Raw genomic sequence first — 21,960 nt, forward strand, 5'->3', positions numbered from 1 at the left:
GTCAGGAACTGTCTGAACGCAGTCTAGGAAGCTTAAGTGACTCCTACATACCCTTAGCTGAGGTCTGAGCACTCAAGAGTTTGTCCCTACAGAAACCTCTAGAGATTTAGTTCCACATTCATTTTGATAATTGTTTTAGAACAGTTCCCTTTATTCTTTTTGGGAAAATGGTGATTAAACTTTATATCTGATGTTCAACTCTTTTTATTTCCTTAGGGCTTTTTTGCATATGTGCCTTGCTGTCTAATCTCACAGTAGGGGTGGATGACAGTGGCCTGTTTCTGACATTACCTTCTATAATAACAATTTAGGTTTCTGTTCTAGTAAACAGAAATACAAATTCTCAGGGACCATTGCTTTTCATGACAAGAACACAACATAGAAACAGGCTCTACCTGAGCTAATTGCATCACTGAGGTCCTTTCCTCTGCAGTGCCTGTGCTGGCTGCCACACACCTCTGCTGTTCCATGTTCTGGTGGGACTAGAATAAAACATGTAGTTAGGAGACTAGACTTAAGACACAGGCCATTGAAGTGGACATACATTCTCTTCAAATAAAAGAGTGTCAGTAAAGCAATCGTTAGTCATGCTCCATGTAGGTCCATGCTGGTAATGGGTTACTTATCTACCACGTAGAAGTACCTATTCCTAGTGTTCTCAGTGTCTATTGGGCTGTTAGCTACCTTCTCATCAGACACTTCTGGCCGGGCCCACAAAGGCCTGGCCCAAGAGTCATAGCAGCACCCAGGTAGGTAGGCAGTGTTACTGTGCTGGCCTCTGTGCAGACAGATGAGGCCCAGCTTCTGACTGACATATTTGCACCTTCTAAAACTTGCTATTCACTGTAATGTGTTGGTTGCAGAAATGCAAAATGAAGAGAAAAATTCTGTAATTTTGAGACAACTGTGTTTTTAATAAAACTTTTTTTTTCATTTCAGACATTCTGAAGGAATGAGTTCAATAAAATTCCTAGATATTCCCACTCAATAACTGTTTGTACATACTCTATATTAGACACTGTGCAATGTGGGGATGGGAGTTAAGGAACAAGCTAGAGATCCTGCACCCTAGTAGCATAAAACCTAGTGAGAACCAAGCAAGGAAGCCTGGTCACCCTGTAGCTCAGCACTGGAAGGGAGGATGTGCTAGGGCTTGTCACAGGAAGGGAAACTGGTGGCTCTGTGGGAATAATGTGAGGAGTCTAGAGGGGCAAGGTCCAGCTGCTGCTCACTCAATGCTTGTCCAGAGACACTTGTGGCAGTTGCTATCTCTAGCCAAGCAGTGTTCTTGCATTAGGTGAGCTAACAATGTGATAGGGGAGGCAGAGAATGCCAGATTCTGTCTTCTGTGTGACACCTGCCTGTTGAGAGAAGGTAGAAAATTGGAAGTATCAAAAGAAATGGGGGGACAGAAGGGAAGAAAACAAAACTAGTCAATGTTAAAGTGAGCAAAAAGACCAAGGCACTTGATAGAAAGGGCCCATAGACAAGCCCTATTTCTCTGTTGAATTTCTTCAGTTTTCTCATTTATAAAAAGAATTTAATATATCTAGTCTTCCAGGTCTAATATTTGAGTTTTCTTAGGATACCTATAAATTCAGCTCGCACACTATTCAAACAACTGAGAACAATGTTACCCAAAATTCTATGCCAAAAACACTGGCCAAGTGGGACTGAAGCCCTTGAGGCTAGTGTGCTCTAGGAAGAGGCAGTCCACCCCACCAACTGCAGAGAAAAGGAGGATTCTTTGTATCCAACTGCTAGCATCCATGGCCACTTTCTTCTGAACTTTTTATGCCAACAAGGGGAGGAAGTTCACATACAAACTTCAGTCTCCCCCTCCTATCTTTCCTACCTTCTATTCTGGGGTGGGCTGGGTTGCCTCAGGAGCCCTCAGAAACACCTGGTTAGGCCGCAATTAACAAAATTACAAGGCTGAGGAAAAGTAAAAACTACAACAGGAGCCAGGAAATGACTCAAGAACTTTTAAATAGACATGGAATTATCCCTATTTGTAAAGCAGGGAACTATTTTAGACTAAAACATATATAGGTACTGGAAAAATGACACCTGGGTGGCCAGAACTTGGCCACACCTTACAACTCTTCAGGTGGACTCTGAGAAAAAGATCATGACACCAAATGTGTACACTAACCATTAGGGGCCCATCTGAGAATATTTTTGTCATTGGGAAGACAATGTTCTAGGCAGTGCCTCTATGTCTGCAGTCCAGAACTGACCTCTCTTACTTGTCTTCTGCTCTACAGATATTGTGAAGCACCCCAGCCCACCCCAGAATGGAGGCTGGGAAAGACAGGAAGGGGGATTGCAGTTTGCATGTGAACTCTTCCCTTTATTAGCATAAAAAGTCCAGCAGAAAGTGGCCACTAGGGCACCAGCAGTTGTGTACCCAGAACCTTTTCCCTACTTGACCTGGATGCTAATTGGTTCATTTGCAAGGAAAGGCAGATCTGAAAAGGTAACAATACTGGAAATAATAGCAATAATGTAATGTGATTTAGGTTAGGTTTGGCAGGCGCAGTACTCATTCTTTTCTATGCAAAATTTTACTTTCGCCATTCTACAGTTGAGGCTTGGTGGCTTGCAGAGATCACAGAGCTACCAAGAACTAGGGCCAGGATTCTAGCTTCAATCTGTTTGATTCCAAAGCCTGTGGTCTTTGTACAATATCGTGCTCTCTCATCTAGTCAGAACAGCAAGTTACATATCAGAAGAGTCCCTGAATATAGACCCAATAAAATACATGAAAGCTTTCTAACCACTTTCAGGGTATTTCTGTGTAGACATTAGGACCAGCATTTAAAATTAGAGAGCTGGGGAATTCATCTGCATTAGCTCACAACTCAGCCTACATGCATCGCCATGGGGTACAACTGCAATTTATCTTGTATTTTAAAATATTTAGATAATTAAGTAGCCTGATGTGTCTTCATTACTTTTATAAGGCATTCCAAATTTAGTTCCCAAACCGTGGATCCTACTGGGTTCCTGCTGCTGCACTCCAGGCATTGGGTAAATTATACATAATCTGAATCTACTGGCCAATGAAAACTGGAAAAAAAAATTCAGTTTGAGGGCAAGGACTCATAAGCAATAAAGTACTTCACAGTAAACCATCCCATCCCATTTGTATGGAGAGCACTCTTAAAGAATATAGCAGGAGCTGATGAGGCACATTGTATGTAATTGGATCCAGTGTCTGTGAGACAAGCTCCAGCATTTTCACAAAGAAGATCAAATGAAGGGAAAGAATTCTAAAACACCAGAATCTGGCAAACCAAACACATTCAGAGGGAAATCAGCCTATGCTTAATGAAAAAAAACTTTACAATGTAAATTAATGTTCACCTAAGAGAAATTATGAGTGACAATACAGACAATGTACATTTATATTCACATCAAAAGGTGAATGAAAAGAAATTTTGTGAACAAACAGCAAAAATGAATTGTCTTGGTGAAGGGGAACTAAGGAGATGAAGGGATTGGAAAACCAGACTTTGGAAAATCACTTCTCAAAGTAGAAAACAAAAAACCCAACTTGGAACTGGAAATCCATCTCCAGAGCAGAGGTAGATGCTCATTTTAACAACGTTTAGGGCTGTGCCCAAGAAATGCTGAGATACACACTTTCAAACTTTCTATCTCTAGATTCTCTTGCACTCTCATATGATACTGTGGGCCTCACCTCACTTGAGTTATAAATTAAAACTTTACTCACTTAAAACTCATTGAATATTAACATTAAAAACATTTTTATAAAAATAACACTTTTCTAAAAACAAAATGTAAAGATTTCTATAAATCTCTTTACCATCTAGCTCAATAAAAAGTAGCTGGATTCTTCTATCTGCCTTTGCATGCAATCTGCTGTTGCATGTCATTTTAGCTCAAGTACTCAAACAAAATCTGACCTTACACACACATGAAGATGGAAGACTGAGTATTTTAAAACAGCTTTTTCATATAATTGCAGGTATTCTTGATATGACACCCAATCCTAAGTGGTGGTTGTTTAAATGTTTTATGCAACATAAAATCTGAAACCACAGTAATGAACTACTATTACACTAAAATCCACTGGTCTGTCTAGCATTTTGAACAGCTGTTTTATCCACATATAATTTTGTAGCAAATGCACAGGTCATTTGGAAAATATTAGTTCAATGAACTACACAAAACTTCCAAAGGTTGACACATTTCATGATGTCATCTATTAAAAAAAAATGTTCATTAAGCACCCTCAGAAAAGTCACCTGGATTAGGAAAGTGTGAAGCTCATATGGTTTCGACACAAGCTTTCCAAGATTTTAACTTCTACTTGAAAGCTTCCATTTTATTATTGTCAATAAATACTACCAGTTGCTATCCTGTAGTGAGAGGATCACTTCATTCATTTTGAGAAGGCCTCCATCAAACACCCAAATCTGAATGACCCTTGTGTCAGGGGTACCCTGGTGCAGTGATAAATGCACCACAAGAGAACAGTCAGTGCAGCTCACGATGCAAGTGCCACTCAGGTGCTTTCCTGAAAAAAAAAAAACATGGTGGTTTTTGCTGGAGTAACCAGTGAAGAATCTGACTGCTGGCATAGCATGGTGCCACTGCTTGGTTTGTACTGACAGTAGCTGTACTCAGGATGTTTGTCCCATCCATGTGGACAGTGAAAATGGCAAACAATGTCTTATTATTATGTAAATAACAACCTGTGGGCTAGGTGAAAGGGCCTCAAGAGAGGGGACCATGGACCACACATTGGGAAGCACTGTTCTGTAGTGACACCCAGAATGCAGCTGAGACTCCCTATCTCATTTCTAGGATTATAATCACCTACAGTGGTTATTGGCCTTCCAATTTTAAAGTCACTCAACATTAGGTATCTTTGAACTACAAACCCAATAGGTCTGACAATTCTGTTGAGATTCGGGGGCCCATCCACACATTACACTGCCAGGTTTCCTGCATGGCCAACGCCCAGCATACTTACCCCATGCTGCACTGGGGACCTCTTTGCATAGTCCTTCCCTTGGCTTCCACCTGCCCATGGGCCAGGTCTTGGCCGGAGCTCTTGAATGATTCCCTCCGGCATCTGAACAGTTACGTACTGGGACAGGTTTTGCACACAGTTGCAGCAGTGTTCCAGCGCTTGTTCCTTGGACTCCCCACCAAACTGTATGCGAAACATGCGGCTCTTATTCTGTTTGACAAATCAAAAGTTATCCTGAGAGACCCTTGTCGTATCACTTGATCATGATTTTTTTTTCTTGGTACCAAGGATTGAACCCAGGGGTGCTGAATCACTGAGCCACATCCCCAGTCCTTTTTTATATTTTATTTAGAGACAGGGTCTCCTGAGTTGCTCAGGGCCTTGCTAAGTTGCTGAGGCTGGCTTTGAACTCATAATCCTCCTGCCTCATTCTCCCAAGAAGCTGGGATTTCAGGCATACACCACTGCACCCCACCTTGAGTTTGATTTATTGTAGGGTCTTCTAGTGAGTGGGTTCCCTTTGCCTGGAAAGGGCAGAGCAGCACATGTGGAAGCAATAATCCTTGCTTGTTAGTGGAGGTACAGAGAAATCAAAAATTTGTTTCCTTCTCCCTCTGGAAGTTATTCCTCATACTGAAATTCATTTCCCTTAGGGAACTAATACCAGCAAAAATGGAAATGTCTGTACATAAAGACAAGGAAGGTCACTATAGTGGCTGCAGTGGAAGATCAATGCTTTGTCTTGCTTTGGAATACAAAATTTAGAGCTTCAAATTCCTTAAATGGAGAATCAGGATAATGCTGTATAGTCTGGCTCAACAAAAAAATTTCTAAACTGAAAAAGTGAAAGCACAAACCTGGTAGATGCCACATTAAACAAGGGAGTGAATTTAGTACTGGAGAAGAGGGTACAGGCAAATGCTGACAGCAAATGTCATAAATAATCTCTAGTGCCTTTATTCCTTGGGAGGCCAGACCACCACACAAGTCACACAGGGACTGGGGTCTTTAATTTGGTATGAGTTACATCCCTTGGCAAATTAGCAAATTAGTTAAGTCCCTTTGCTAATTTGCCAAGGGATGTAACTCATACAACAAATTAAAGACCCCAGTCCCTGTGTGAACAGATGCCATTAAAATTTTAGTAAAATCTGCCAACTACAAAGTTATTTGATTGTAAGTTTAAAAAACAGACCAAAACTGTAACATAGAATCATTAGTTTAGTAGTAGTATCCTCTTTCTAGTCTAATATTCTGCCTAGTGTAGATGAGTCAACTTGGATAAAAGCTACCCCAAACAGGACTGTATTCAGTTTCTTCTGTAAAGAAATGCAGGTGCCAATATCAACATAGTGACAGTCCTTTTCACTTAGTGAATATATAAACCACATTGCTACTATGAAAACATTTCTAATTAAGCCACTGAAATCCTGAAAGTTTCTATCAGCAAATAGTCCCTGATTTTCCTATTCACAATTTATACTATTTCAGTACATTCATCAAGGGGCTAGGGGTGTAGCTTAGTGGTGTAGAATTGCCTAACATGAAGAGATCCTAGATTCAATTCCCAGGACTTCACAAATAATTTAAAAATCCATTAAGCAAAGCCATGTGTTTAGGTTCTGGGGCACTTGGCATGACTCAGAAATGGTAAGGTATCACAGTCAGAAGAATAGATGTCCCTACCCCTTTTTATTGATAATGTTGGCTTCTTTTGGAAAGTTTGAATTAATTTTTTCCTTGCATGTAAAAGTAATCTATTATCATTACCCCCTTTGATACTGAAAAAACTATGAAAAAGAAATATTCTCATATATACACATATGCATGCACATGTTTTATATACATATAACAAAATTGTACATAAATATGTAAAAATATATAATACATAATATATAGGTTATATATATTGTGTACGTATATTTTAAGCCACACTGCTGTTCTGTAACCTAATTTTTTATTTAACAATAAGTATGTAAAAATAGAAGTGTACCTCATTACTTTGAAAGGCTAAAGTATTTCTTTATTTAACTGGCCCCCTACTGACAAACATTTAGGTTATTTCCACCCTTTTTTCCTATTATAAACCAAAAGCTTTGAGTTAAGCACACTTATACATACATCTTTGTATATAAATGCCTAAAAGCAGACTTGCTGGGTCACAGAATATGTGTATTTCATAGTTTGGTACATAATGCCACACTGCCCTATAGCAAGAGAGGATCAATTTATTCCCACTAAAAGTATGTACCCATTTCCCTGAACCCTCCAACACTGGAGATTCTTATTCCTTTTAACTTTAACCAACATGGATGATAAAAATTTTGTTTCTTTGATTACAAGTGAGGTTGAATTATCCTCCTCCCCCTCCCCTCCCCCTCCCTCTCCTCCCTCCCTCTCCTCTCTCCCTCTCTCCCTCTCTGGTTTTGGGGATTAAACCCAGGGACACTCTACCACTTTTTTGTTTTTTATTTTGACTGAGTTGCTGAAGCTGGCCTTGAACTTTCCATCTTTCTGCCTTAGCCTCCCAAATAACTGGGATTATAGTGAGCCACCATGCTCAATGAGGCTAAACATTTTTCTTACACTTACTGGTCATTTGTATTTTTTTCTTTTGTGTATTGCCTGTTCAATACCCTTAGCCAGTTTTCTCTTGGATGAATAATCCCCAAATTATGAAGAGTAATTAAAAGCTAACTTTCCCTGAGGAAGGGAAAAGAACTGATAAGAGAATTATACTTTCAGCTTGTAGTAATATCTGTTTGCTTTTATTATTAATATCTATTAGGATTTTATAATTGTCTAATTAACCTTTTGAGTAACAACACATCAAAACTTGTACTTCATAGCCAGCTGAAAAGCTTGTATGCACATGCAGACAGATACTAATTATAAACAGAATAAAAAATCTGAGACCAATTATGTAAGTCTAGAGGCACCTACATGTGAGTGCACTAAGAATCAGTTTGGTAGGGCTGGGGTGTAGCTCAGTGGTAGAGCCCTCCTAGCAAGCATGAGGCCCAACACCCCTACTACCACCACCAAAAAAAAAAAAAAAAGAGAGAGAGAAAGAAAGGAAGCAAGGGAGGGAGGGAGGGAGCAAGATTCCAGGCAGGAAGTATCAGTTTGGATAGTTAAGGTTGCTTTGGAGTGTACTTCCAAAAAGGTAGGAGGTTATATATCTGATGGTCTTGTTCCATGTTTGCTTCTATAAAATTCTCAGAATTTCAGCTTATCATCTGAAGCCAGAAATACGCCTTTCAATGCATGTGGACCCAAGATAAAACCAATGTACATCAGAAAAAAAGTCTGAAAACAAGTTATATCTTCATCATACATCCTTAATGTCATGGGGTATCACAATGGATAACCAAAAGGACTGCTTGGCTTGAAGAGATGTTTTTTGTAATACTAATACTTAAAAGTCAGAAAGAACAATTTGCTTCGAAATGAATTATACCCACAGTCATGAAGTGCCCCAAATTTCCAGTTTCGATTATCTAAGGAGGTCAGCTCATAATTACTGTATTTTAAGTTGTGGTTTACATGATAAGTTGTATCCACCCTACTACCAAATACTTAATTTCAAGTTATAAGAACTTACAGAAAATGCCATTTTGCACAGACTTCTTTTTAAATATTTATTTATTTAGTTGTAGTTGGACACAATATTTTTATTTATTTATTTTTTATGTGGTGCTGAGGATTGAACCCAGGGCCTCACACATGCTAGGTGAGCGCTCTACCGCTGAGCCACAACCCCAATCTTGCACAGACTTCTTGAGGAAACAAAAGTTAAGGACAAGTGCCAATCTCTTTTACACTTAACTACATGTACAAGAAAACCAAGACTTCAATTTAAGGAGGGAGTAATCCCCTATGTGCTGCTGCAGGCATGCTTTATCTACAGCCTCTGTAGCAAATGGCTGACAGGCATCAGGCACCTGGGATACAGGTAGCACCCAGGTAGCACTATATCACAGAACAGCAAGGGAGATATCAGAGGTCTCAAACTCAGGGGCTTTTCTACTGGTTTCAGGTTCATCACCTAGATCTGTAACGTCTCCAGCACCACCAGGATACCCAAATGGAAATTTTCTTCATCACTAATGGTGACTTCCTAAACTACAGAAAATACATGGCAAAGTACCAATAAAGGACTTAACCAGTGCTATGGCTTGGATATGGTTTGAATGAGTCCCCCAAGAGATCATGTGTTGAAATTTAGTCCCCACCACAAGGCATTGAGAGGGTGGACATTTAATCTGACTGCTCTTTAAAGGTGTGTTTTGGGAAGTGATTAGGATTAGATAAATTCATGAGGGCAGAGCCCTAGGATTGAATCCTTTACAAGAAGAGGAAGAGAGGCTAGACAGTGTGTGCTCCCTGGGTCTTGCTATGTGATGCCCTGTGCCATTTCAGGATTCAGACAGCAAGAGGACCATCACCAGATGTGGTCTTACACCCTCGGAACTGTTAGCTAACTAAAGTAATATAAAATATATTATAATATAAAATGGACTTAATAATACCAGAGGATGAACTTGAGTATTTTCTTTACTTTGAAACATATCCTCAAAGCCTAGGACAGACAAAATCATCAAAAAATTCTTCAGTGGCCACTAGGGGAGAGAAGTAAAAGAGAACAGTAGCTTAGGTTCACTCCTTTGAGCCCAAAGTGCCCTTCAGATAAAGAATTATATGTCTACCATTAGCTGATAAGCCAGGATCTATTTGCTCAGAATTGCTTAAAAAAAAAAGCAGCCATAATTTACTCAATCTGTGATTTCAACCTCCCTTAAAAGACATAATTTATTCAAATCTATGAATGTTAATCCAGAGAGAAAAGAAATATAATGTGTATTACCTACAGAATTTAAGTTTTATTAAACTTCTATTAAAAGAATGAAATTTTTAATTTAAACAATAGTGTGTGCTACATAATACTTAGTAACTAAAAGTTATGCAAGGCAAAAAGCACCAAAAATACTCCTTGACAGGTAAGGCAAAAAGAAGCATCTGATGATGTTTTTGTTTTGTTTTGTTTTTACAATACCTTTGTTTTATTTATTCATTTTTATGTGGTGCTGAGGACCAAACCCAGGGCCTTGCACGTGCTAGGCAAGTGGTCTACTGCTGAGCCACAACCCCAGCGCTGCCCCTCTCCCCCTGCAGCTGATGGTTTAATATTATTATATGACATCAAGTCAATAGATCAAAGGTAGGAAAAACAATATCATCTTGATAGACTCAAAAAGCATTTGCTAAAATTTAATATGTAATATTGAAAAAGTATTAGCAAATAAACTATTATTGAAAGAACATCTCCCTTACATAGTAAAGAATATACAATCAACAGCTAGAGTTGTACTTAATGTTTAATACTACTTCCTGAAGCCGGGTGTGATAGCACACACCTAAAATCCCAGAGACTTGAGAGGCTGAGGCAGGAGAATCCCAAGTTTAAGGTCAGCTTCAACAACTTAGCAAGACCCTGTCTCAAAAATAAAAATGGCTGGGGATATAGCTCAGTGGTAGAGCACCCCTGGGCTCAATATCTTATATATATAACCTCAAAGCCTAGGACAGACAAAATCATCAAAAAATTCTTAAGGTCAGCTTCAACAACTTATGTATGTTTACTTATGTTCTTTATCTATCTATCTATCTATAATATATATATATATATATATATATATATATATATATATATATATCTTTTGAGATAAGGAACATAAGCCAAAGGTTACCAACCTTAATTTTTTTTTTATACTAGGGATTGAACCCTGGGTGTTTTACCAGTGAGCCACACCTCTAGCCCTTTTTATTCTCTACTTTGATACAGGGTCTCACTAAATTGCTTTGGGCTTTGCTAAGTTGTTGAGGCTGGTCTTGAACTTTCAATCCTCCTGCTTCACGCTCCAGAGTCTCTAGTTGTTCCCCATTCCAGCCTTAAATATTTTAAAAATATCTATATGTGATATATACTCAACTATATTAAAACATAGCTATGCAGATTACTCTATACACATAGTATCTAAATACTTTAAGAATTAAAGCAAAAAAAGTAGATGATTCTCAGAAGAAGTACAGATTCTAACAATGTTCACTCTCATTAGGAATCAAAGAAATGCAAATTAAAGGAATATGCTCATTTCTACTTCAAATTAGAATCTAGTTGGTAAATTTAAATTATATCACTGTCTTGGAGAGGATCTGGATAAGTGAATATTCTATACACAGCTAGTGCAGTAGAAACAGGGACAACCTATCTGGAGGGCAAATTTACAAAATAAATGTTCATGCTTCTAGGATTTCTATTTCAAGAACCCTCTAAATTTAATGAAAATCAGAACATTTTTAATAGTGAACAATTGGAGATTAGTTAAATCACGGTGTATTCAAAGACTAATATGCTACACAGCTATTATGAATGTTTTTAAAGACTACATAATAATTTGATATAATGTCCCTGATTTAATGCTATATGACACAATAGCAGAATATTACAGTCTTATTTTTATGAATTATGTATATGGCAGACACTGTTAATTGCCATAAGTCAATCCAAAGGAGAGACTGGAAAAACTAAACACTAGTCTTTGCAGTCTATGACAAGACACATAGCAGACATCTAGGGGTTATTGGAGGGAGAGAACCTTATAGGAGATGCTGACCTTTCTCAAATAGAAATATAATAGAGCTGCCACTGTGAGGAACAGGCCGAGAGAGAGAGACATTGAGCTTGACACTGCTGAGCTGCTAAACCAATGCTGGAAATGGCCTATTTTAAAATTATTTATTTATTTATAGTACTAGGAATTGAACCCAGAGGTGCTCTACCTGTGAGTTACATCTCCTGCCCCTTTAATTTTTCATTTTGAGAACAGGACCTCACTAAGTTGCTAAGGCTGACCTCAACCTTAGGATCCTCCAGCCTCAGCTTCCTGAGTAGCTGGTATTACAGGCATGTGCCACCATATCTGGCTTTGATTTCTTATTAAGTGAAAAAAAGAACTATGTGTGTGTGTGTGTGGGGGGGGTCATTATAGCTGAGTTTTCTGTTACATTCATCTGAACACAGTCCTAATGTATGCCTAGTCAAAATTCTAAAATGTTAATAATGGTTACTTTTGAGGAGTCACATTACAGTTGGTTTTTACTTTGCACTTTATACTTCACTAAAATTTTTAATAATCTGGGCACAGAGTCATACACCTGAAATCTCAGCAGCTTGGGATACTGAGGCAAGAGGATTGTAAGTTCAAAGCCAGCTTCAGCAATTTAACAAAACCCCGTCACAAAATAAAATATAAAAAAGCACTGGGGATGTGGCTCTGGGTTCAATTCCTAGTACAAAAAAATTTTTTAAATAATAATATGTAATTAGAAAATATTAAAAATCAAATATCAAACAAAGAACATGGGTGACTTTTAAAACACCGAAACATTCATCCAGTCTTAAGCTGAGAGTCAGAAGACCAATGGGCAGCTGGTTCCCTGAGAGCTAGTCTTAACCTTGGCTATTGGCTTACATCTAATTCAGTTTCCTCATATGTAAAATTTAGACAGGGGTTCTTGAACGTTTTGGAATGTGTGCCCCAGAACCCTTTGGTAGTCTGGTGAGACAGTGAATCTTTCTCAGAACAATGCTTTTAATCAGATAAAAGGCAAAGAAAAACAACCAATTATAGTAAATTAGTTTATCACAATATTAAAACACTAATTTGTGAACTGATAGGATATGCTTCTTTATTAACATATTCAATAAAAGGATTTAAAAGTAGAACTAATAACCATCTTAATTTTGAGGTTTGATGAGTATAAATGACATCTGAGATATCTCAAACAACTATAATGTGATATGAAATTACCTGTGATAGCCATTGATGGGAAGGTCTAACACTACTATGCTCTGTAAACTACATTCAAAAATAGAAGGAAATGATAAATTTCAATTAGAGGTCAGTGAAAATCCCTGCAAGTTCATAGATACCTTGAACTCTATGGGGACCATCTGGAGGTCTGTGCACCCCAGGGTAAGACCCCTCCACTAGATGCACCTGAAGACTTCTTCCTCTTTCAATTCTCAAGGTCTACACATTCGTTAAAAATTAGTATCTTTCACATAAATTTCAATATTATTTACTCAGTGAATGTTAACAGATTGGTTTTTATAGTTATAAAAGAAAATAATCTTTTATAGTTATGAAAGAAAATAATCCAGGTGATTCATTTGCATGTTTCTTTGATGAGGTTCGTTCTTTATGTTTAATACAGCTAGAAGGCAAATAAAGGGGAATTATATTTTTAAATATTAAACAGGGAAAAACTAAAAAGACATATTCAGTGAAGCATTCAACTATATACACCTTTTAAAACATCTAAGGAGCAAGCCAACCCATGCTGTATGCCATCTCTTCCCGGTTTGTGCTTGGGGGACTGAGAAAGGTTGCACAGCTCCACTTGACACATGGTGACAAATCCACCAAAGTCTTTCACTTTAGAGATATCCTCCTGCTACCGAGGCTTCTGCCTTTATAGCCCTAGTTTCATGTTTGGCTCACAATGCAAACCCTTCTTCAACATGTGTGTTCTTCCCAGCACCCATTTTCTACAGAGAGAAGCCCCGTATACCCCACCATTCACACACTGGAGATGAGAAAAGACTGATCATTAGCTTAAAAATAGTTGGCTACACAGCCCACTTTATCTTGCCTTTATCGTTGTGCCAAACAACAGACAATCCATGCGTCTTACAATCTTCAACCAGTTCTTGCTATCAACGAGTGAAAAGCCTTCCTGCAACAAAGTAATTAGGCAAAATTAGCAACAGAAGCAAAAAGGGACATGAGGAACAATTATGGTATAGCTGTTTCCTATTAAAAAGTTGTGTACCAATTTGCAGTTCCACCAGCAATGTATGAGTGTACCTTTTCCCTCACATCATCATCAACATTTACTGGTCCTTGTATTCTTTAAAATTGCCATTCTGACTGGAGTGAGATGAAATCTTAGAGTAGTTTTGATTTGCCTAATTGCTAGAGATGTTGAACATTTTTTCATATATTTGTTGATTGATTGTATATTTTCTTCTGTGAAGTGTCTGTTCAGTTCCTTAGCCCATTTATTGATTGGGTCATTTGTTTCTTTGGTGTCAAGTTTTTTGAGTTCTTTGTATATCCTGGAGATTAGTGCTCTATCTGAGGTGCAGGTGGTAAAGTTTTTCTACCATTCTGTAGGCTCTCTCTTCACATTACTGATTGCTTCCTTTGCTGAGAAGAAGTTTTTTAGTTTGAATCCATCCCATTTATTAATTCTTGATTTCACTTCTTGTGCTTTAGATCCTAAGCCAACATGGTGAAGATTTGGGCCTACTTTTTCTTCTATTAGATGCAAGGTCTCTGGGCTAGTGCCCAAGTTGTATGAAGCACCCATCCTCAGATGACAACCTGTTTTTCCCCAACCAGACTTCAAATGGAACTGACTTCTAAAAGGAAATTCACATCCCCCACGTCGTCTTTGATCCACCTGGAGATTCCTCAGAAAACTTGGAAAGGAACCACCATTGGACCCACCTATCCCATTCCTCGGTTTATACCCAAAGGACTTAAAATCAGCATATTACAGTGATACAGACACATCAATGTTTATAGCAGCTCAACTCACAATAGCTAAACTATAGAACCAACTGAGATGCCCTTAAATAGATAAATAAAATTTAAAAAGATATATATATGAATGTCACTCAGATTTAAAGAATGAAATTATGGCATTTGCCAGTAAATGGATGGAACTGGAGATTATCATATTAGATGAAATAAGTCAATCCCAAAAAACCAAAGGCCAAATGTTTTCTCTGATATGTGGATGCTAATTCACAATAGGGGTCAGGGGGACTAGGGAAGAATACTTACTTTAGATTAGGTAGAGGGGAATGAAAGGAGGGGAGAGAGTATGGGCAGAGGAAGGATACTAGGATGAATCAGACATTATTATGCTATGTACATATATAACTATATGACTGGTGGAATTCTACCTCATGTACAATCAAAAGAATGAAAAATTATACTCCATTTATATATGATGTATCAAAAGTGCATTCTATGGTCATGTATAACTAATTAGAACAGAAAAAGAATTTTAAAGATATCTCTCTCTCACTCACACACTCTCTCTCTCTCTCTCTCTCTCTCTCTCTCTCTCTCACACACACACACACAAGTTGTATATCTTTTTGTTTTTTAACTTCCACAGAGTAGAAATGACCCAATAGCACCCATCACTAAGGTGACTTCAACATACAGGCCCTGTGTCCAGCTGCTCTTCTTCATGATCAACATCAGCAGTCAACATTTTTTTTCTCTTTCTTAATCTTTGCATACTGAGAATTAAGAAAATCCCCCAAAAGTAAATGTCCATAATCACATTTGCAATAAAATGCATTTATGTGCCGCTAGGATTTGCCAAAATGATTTTTTCTATTCACAAGAAACATGTGTTTCATTATACTAATTTATGAACTTATCTGGCACATCCCTCACAACATAGTGACATTTCTCTTCACAAGAATCTTATTTTCAGATTATTATGAATGGAAAATTTGAAGTTGCTTGTTTCTGGATACTGAATGTTCAGTTCTTCATTTCCATCTGTGAGGTGAGGGGAGGCACTAACAAAAAAGGCAGAGAGGGCAGTTGGTCTGCTCCTTAAGGTGAAAAGATGCCTCTCAGCGTCACTAGTTGCTGTGTGTGCGTGGAGGACCAAGCTAGCTCGCAATAAACACCTCTTTGCTGCTTACATCAATCTTGGTTTCTGGTGGTCTTTTGGGGGTCTGGAATTTGAGCATAACATATGGAGACTCGTCCAGGATCCCCCTTATAAGCCTACCCAGACACCCCGATCGAGAGGTGATGAAAACCTGGCCAGTATACAAGTCTGTAAGGTAGAAGCTTTAAAAGAGCAATTATATCAAGCTGGTATTCTAAAGTTGTATGAAGCACCCATCCTCAGATGACAACCTGTTTTTCCCCAACCAGACTTCAAATGGAACTGACTTCTAAAAGGAAATTCACATCCCCCACGTCATCCCCCAGGTCGTCGAGCCCCCTCACATTCAATGCCCCCTCTCAGCTCTGAAGTAGCCAGAATGAGCCATCACCCCTTCTCCTTACAGCAATAAGGAGTTCTTAAAATTAGAGGGGGGAATGAAGTCAGAAATAGACAGTGTAGATAGGTAAATTGAGTCAGGTTGGATCTAGGAGGCCAATTTTGAGTGAGTCTGGGAAGCTGAAGACTGTTCCCTGAGGGTTACTGTTTATTAAGATGTAGAGCCTGCCCAAATAGGCCCCCAACTTAGGGAACTATGATTGGTTCCCAAGTTTCCAGACAAAGGGGGGAATGAGAAACCAGCCTCTACCTCAGAGCAAAGCCTGTCCAAGGAAGGGGGTGTGACCCTTGTCCTTGGAAAAACCCACAGAGCACTCCTAGGCACATACCCACCCTGCTGAGCTGTTTATCTACAAATAACAGGAGAGATCTGCGGAGCCAGGTGTCCCTGACTCAGTCGGGCTAGGTGAGGACCCATAGCAACCCCCTAGCAACCACCAATCAGCATGAGACAGGGAAAATACCTGGGATGCCAGATGAACCCCCCAGTAGTTTATGGTGGTTGATAACATGTTGGGAAACCACGTAGTTCAGCATATACTCCCCTCATGGCCTAAACCAATCAGTTCAAATGAATCCCCCTCTTGTACTAACCAATCACCCTTACCAACTTGTACCCGCCAGTGAATGTGCTAATCATGTTTTAGAGTTATTTTATGTTTTTCCCACAGTGTGTGATGATTTGTTAAGAGATGCTATGATGTATGTGAAGTCCCTGCCTTCCCTAAAGAATGTATAAAACTACTACAAACCCTGGGTTCAGGGCCTCTTAGCGTCACCAGTTGCTGTGTGCGCACAGAGGACCGAGCTAGCTCACAATAAACACTTCTTTGCTGCTTAAGAAAAAAAAAAGGTGAAAAGATGAGCTTTTTTTCTGCAGCTTTTTAATAAACTAAATAGAACAGACTATCTAATGATTATGACAACTCTGAAACTCTAATTATGTGGTCAGTCCTTGGTGAAGCAGCCTATGTGAGAATGTATTTTAGCATATAGTAAAATTAATCCTGAGGCCATTTAATGGACAGTTATGCAAAAAAATTGCAAGCAAACTGCCTTTTTCTGCTGAAATATGAGTCCACTACAGCCAGGGGGGGCTACTGGCATAATTCAAGAAATTTTTAACTCTTGGAAAATAAAAGAAAATATTCCTTATCCATCTGAGTCTTCCCCAAATCCCTCTTTCTAAATCTAAGTATGATGAAAGTTGGACCTTGAATAGAAATTTACTTCCAGGAAAACAGTTTGGGCTAATTCTTCATTTTCATTTTTTAAAAAAGAAGTCAATTCTAAAAGGCAAATTTTAATAAGACTTTTAGCACCAATAGTAGGTATTCTTTACTTTTTTTTTAAAACAGAAAAAGAAGCTAGGCAAGGCATCTGCAATTTCTTCTTAAATGCTCTCAGAATTAGTAAGAAATTTATTTTATATTACCCAAATATAAATAACTATAGTTTCAAATGGCAGTATATGGGGAAACTTACACACATTACTAGAGGATCATTACAAATAGATACAGGACAATTTTTAGTAATATCAAAATTACAAAAACACTAACCTCTGTCCTAGCAACCCCAGTGCTGGGCATTGATTCATTTTACAGATCAACCTGCACACATGTGAAATGATAAATGGACAAGGTTAAGCATTTCTTAACTTACCAAAAAAAAAAAAAAAAAAACTGAAAACAACTCAGTGCACATCTAGGTGGAATTGTTAAATTAATTATGGTACTATGTACAATGGAATACTATACAATTATAAAAAGTAATGAAAGCTCTGTATCAGTGCTCTCCACATATGTAAAATTTTATAGAATCACTTTAAGAAACAAAAGGAAATTGGCTGAATTTTAATATTTTATTTTACCTAATCTATTAAAAATGTTTATTTTACCTTATATTAAAACATTAGTGAGACTGCAAAAAAGAAACTTAAATCTTTAAAATTGAGGTGTATATTTTAGAGCATATCTCAATTTGAACACTGTATTACTGAGGGTTAAAGTGAAATGTAGTCCTAACCCTAACAAAACAGTAAGTAAAATCAGTAAAGTCAGGTTTGAAATGAAGTTTCTACATTGCTTCCACTTTAAGTCTAAATTAAAATGAAATAAAATTTAAAATTCCATTTTTTAATTGTATCATCAATCCCCGAAGTGAGCACATATCAATTGCTCAGTAGCTGGTTACATATGGTTTGTAGTGACCTTCTTGGACAGTGTAGCTCTTATAAACCAGTCTCAAAATTCCTTTGGTATAAGAAAAGGAGGAAACAGAATGTATATTCTTATTTGCTTGCATTTGCATAGAGAAACAGGAAGGACTGATACACAAGTAACTAAAAGATGTCTGTAGGGAATGAGAAGGAACAGTGTGGATGGGGCAGGGGTGGGAGTAAGTTTCCACTGTATGCCTTATACCGCTCTGATTTTTACACTGTCTCTTATGTATAGGAGAACATTTGTGCAAACAAGATTACCAATATGGCATGAGCATAAGGAAGAGGTAGAAGCAGAACCTAAAAAAATGATCAGTTTACGGAACTCTACTATCTTTACAACTGTTCTGTAAATCTAAAACTACTCTAAAATTGAAAGTTTATGAAAAGAGAAATGCTTAGCTCTTAGCCCTGCCCTCACCTTGTCCCCTCATATCTCTAGTCTAATGGGACATCTCTTCTTGCTGCTCCACAGATCTGAGAACTCTACAGCTTCCTCCATGCTTGCTGCTGACTCTGCAAATGGCATTGAGCACCATCAGTCCCTGAAGTGACGGATCTGGTACCATGCTTGACTCCTTTTCTTACTCCTCTCTCAATACCAATTAATCTCTAAGTCTTAGCAATCCTAGCCCCTAACAGCTTTTCCATCTTGCCATTCTCCCCATTGACACTGTCACTGCCCACATCAGGCTGCCCATTATTTCTCCCCAGAATTACCACAATACTCTAAATGGCCCCCTTCCTCCAGGCCCAATTCTTTCCACAATCTGTCTATACTACTGCCATAGTTATATAAAAAAAAAAAACTTGCTGCAGTCGCTTCTTTTGAGTGTGCTATCCCTTTTCCCCTACACACTCCCACTACAAGAAACATCTGCAGGATAAAGTCCAAATACCTCGGTGCATATAAATCTCTAATACTTGGCTTCTGTCTCTCATGCATGAGTATTTCCTTCAACTCTTGTGTAAACCCTGTTAGCACCTCTTTTAAAGCTTGTCTGTCTGGTGAGTGCAGGTCACTCATCAGACCGTACCGCCTTTCAGTGTGCTTCTCACAGTAAGGTGACCTGCTCTGTGTTCCACAGCATGCAAGGCCCACTGCTAAGACACCGTCACTGAGCTCTGACAATGGCTGGCTGCTGTGCAAGGGCTAAAAACAAAACAAAAACAAAACCACAGAATTTGCCCAATGGGATGAGGACATGTGTCAAATCAGCTTCTCTGACTGATGCTTGGGATACTACTCCCAACTAGATCAGAATCACTGATGTTAAGAGGCTACTGACAACTGATGAGAGTCAGTCATGATCCTTGGAATAGATGAAATAGAAAAATGACTGAACTAAATTTCTTTTTTTTTTTTTGTATCTGGGATTAAACTCGGGGACACTCAACCATTGAGCCACATCCCCAGCCCTATTTTGTATTTTATTTAGAGACAGGGTATCACTGAGTTGCTAAGCACCTCACCATTGCTAAGGCTGGCTGTGATCTCTTGATCCTTCTGTCTCAGCCTCCTGAGTGGCTGGGATTACAGGCATGTGCCACCATGCCCAGCTACTAAAATTAATTAAATTAATTAATTACAATTAAATTAATTAATTTAATTAATTAAATGCAAAAAAGAGATCCGCCTTGCTGACTGCGCAAGAGCCAGGGTCCAGGGTAAGCTTGGGTTCACTTCACCCCCACCCCCACCAGCACTGGGAGCTCAGGTCTAATCCACTTTAATCTTGAGACAATGCAGTCATCCCCATAGCCTTCCCCATGCAGTAGCCTCTACCTTGGGACAACAGACAGGGCCTAGAAACAGCTGCATCTTGGAGCTGGCATCCCAAAGCCAGTAAAAGGCCCACCTTTCAGCCCCATCTCTGAAAGATGTTGCATCCATCTTGGGCACCTCCACTGCTCTCTCAAGTTACCTCTTGCTATTGCCGCTACCACCTAGAGTTGCAGTAGCATCCATCCTGGGACACTGGCAGATCTGGAAGCCCAACACCAAGGTGAGATACAGATAATCTACACAGATACTACAAGATTATAGGGTAGAAACTGTAATACCTCAGATCCACACTACAAGTAAGGAAATCACATAGAAAACATGAAAAAACAAGGGAGGAAAGTGCCCCAAACAAACCAAGATACTGCAATAACAGAACCCATGGATAGCACAGTTGGTCAAATGTCAGAGAAGGACTTCAGAATGTTCATAATTAAAATGATCTGTGCATTAAATGACCTACATGAGCAAATACAGGCAAAAATTCATCACTCCAACAAAGAGATAAGAGAGCAAATATAGGTAACCATTGATGACACCAATAAACAGATAAGGGAGCAAATACAGGTTGCAAAAGTTACTTCAAGAAAGAGATAGAGATTCTGAAAAAAATCAGAAATCCTTGAAATAAAGGAAACAATAAACCAAACCAAAAACTCAAGAGAAAGCATCACCAACAGACTAGAAGATCACTTGGAAGACAGAACATCAGATAATGAAGACAAAGTATACAATCTGGAAAATAAAATTGACCACACCGTGAAGATGGTATGGAACCATGAGCAGAATATCCAAGGATTATGGGATAGCATCAAAAGACCAAATCTAAGAGCTATCGGGATAGAGGAAGGCACAGAGTTTCAAACCAAAGGAATGCACAATCTCTTCAATGAGATAATATCAGAAAATTTCCCAAACATGAAGAATGAATTGGAATATCAAATAAAAGATGCTTACAGGACACTAAATCTACAAAATTACAACAGATTTATACCAAGGCATATTATAATGAAAATGCCTAGCATATAGAATCTTGAAAGCCACAAGAGAGAGGAATCAGATCACATATAGGGGGAAACCAATTTGTGTATCAGCAGATTTTTCTTTTTTTTTTTTTTTTTAAATTTTTAATATTTATTTTTTAGTTCTCGGCGGACACAACATCTTTGTTGGTATGTGGTGCTGAGGATCGAACCCGGGCCGCACGCATGCCAGGCGAGCGCGCTACCGCTTGAGCCACATCCCCAGCCCCTCAGCAGATTTTTCAATCCCTAAAGCCAAGAGATGCCAACCAAGAATCTTATATCCAGCAAAATTAAGCTTTATATTTGATGATGAAATAAAAACCTTCTATGATAAACAAAAATTAAGAGAATTTGGGCTGGGGATGTGGCTCAAGCGGTAGCGCGCTCGCCTGGCATGCGTGCGGCCTGGGTTCGATCCTCAGCACCACATACAAACAAAGATGTTGTGTCCGCCGAGAACTAAAATAAAAAATAAATAAATAAATTCTTTCTCTCTCTCTCTCTCTCTCTCTCTCTCTCTCTCTCTCTCTCTCTTTAAAAAAAAAAATTAAGAGAATTTACAACTAGAAAGCCTGCACTATAGAACATCTTTAGCAAAATATTCCATAAAGAGGAATTGAAAAACAACAATGAAAATCAGCAAAGGGGGGTATTACACTAAAGGAAAAACTAATCAAAGGAGAAATCAAGTCAAGTTAAATACCAAAAATAAACAAAAATGGATGGGAATACAAATAATTTCTCAATAATAACCCTA

General features: G+C 38.5%; 2 protein-coding genes across 3 annotated transcripts in view; one reads left to right on the top strand and one right to left on the bottom strand.

The window, feature by feature from the left end:
* Window positions 1-15,807, top strand: part of NPTN (neuroplastin) — an 87,512-nt gene extending 71,705 nt beyond the window's left edge. Inside the window, exon 7 of one of the 2 annotated variants that reach the window (XM_081291638.1) lies at window positions 14,350-15,807. In XM_081291638.1, coding sequence (XP_081147764.1) covers window positions 14,350-14,369 — 20 coding nt within the window. In that variant the 3' untranslated portion in view covers window positions 14,370-15,807. The remainder of the gene's footprint in view (window positions 1-14,349) is intronic. The other variant, XM_081291637.1, reaches the window with a different exon arrangement.
* Window positions 1-21,960, bottom strand: part of REC114 (REC114 meiotic recombination protein) — a gene marked incomplete at its 5' end in the record, with an annotated part of 98,940 nt that overhangs the window by 4,359 nt on the left and 72,621 nt on the right. The window contains 3 exons of the mRNA XM_081291640.1: window positions 396-482; window positions 5,006-5,215; window positions 13,724-13,807. Of these exons, the coding sequence (XP_081147766.1) occupies window positions 396-482; window positions 5,006-5,215; window positions 13,724-13,807 (381 nt within the window). The remainder of the gene's footprint in view (window positions 1-395; window positions 483-5,005; window positions 5,216-13,723; window positions 13,808-21,960) is intronic.

Source organism: Spermophilus citellus, assembly GCF_964194105.1.
Source record: "Spermophilus citellus genome assembly, chromosome: 4".
Taxonomy (NCBI): domain Eukaryota; kingdom Metazoa; phylum Chordata; class Mammalia; order Rodentia; family Sciuridae; genus Spermophilus; species Spermophilus citellus.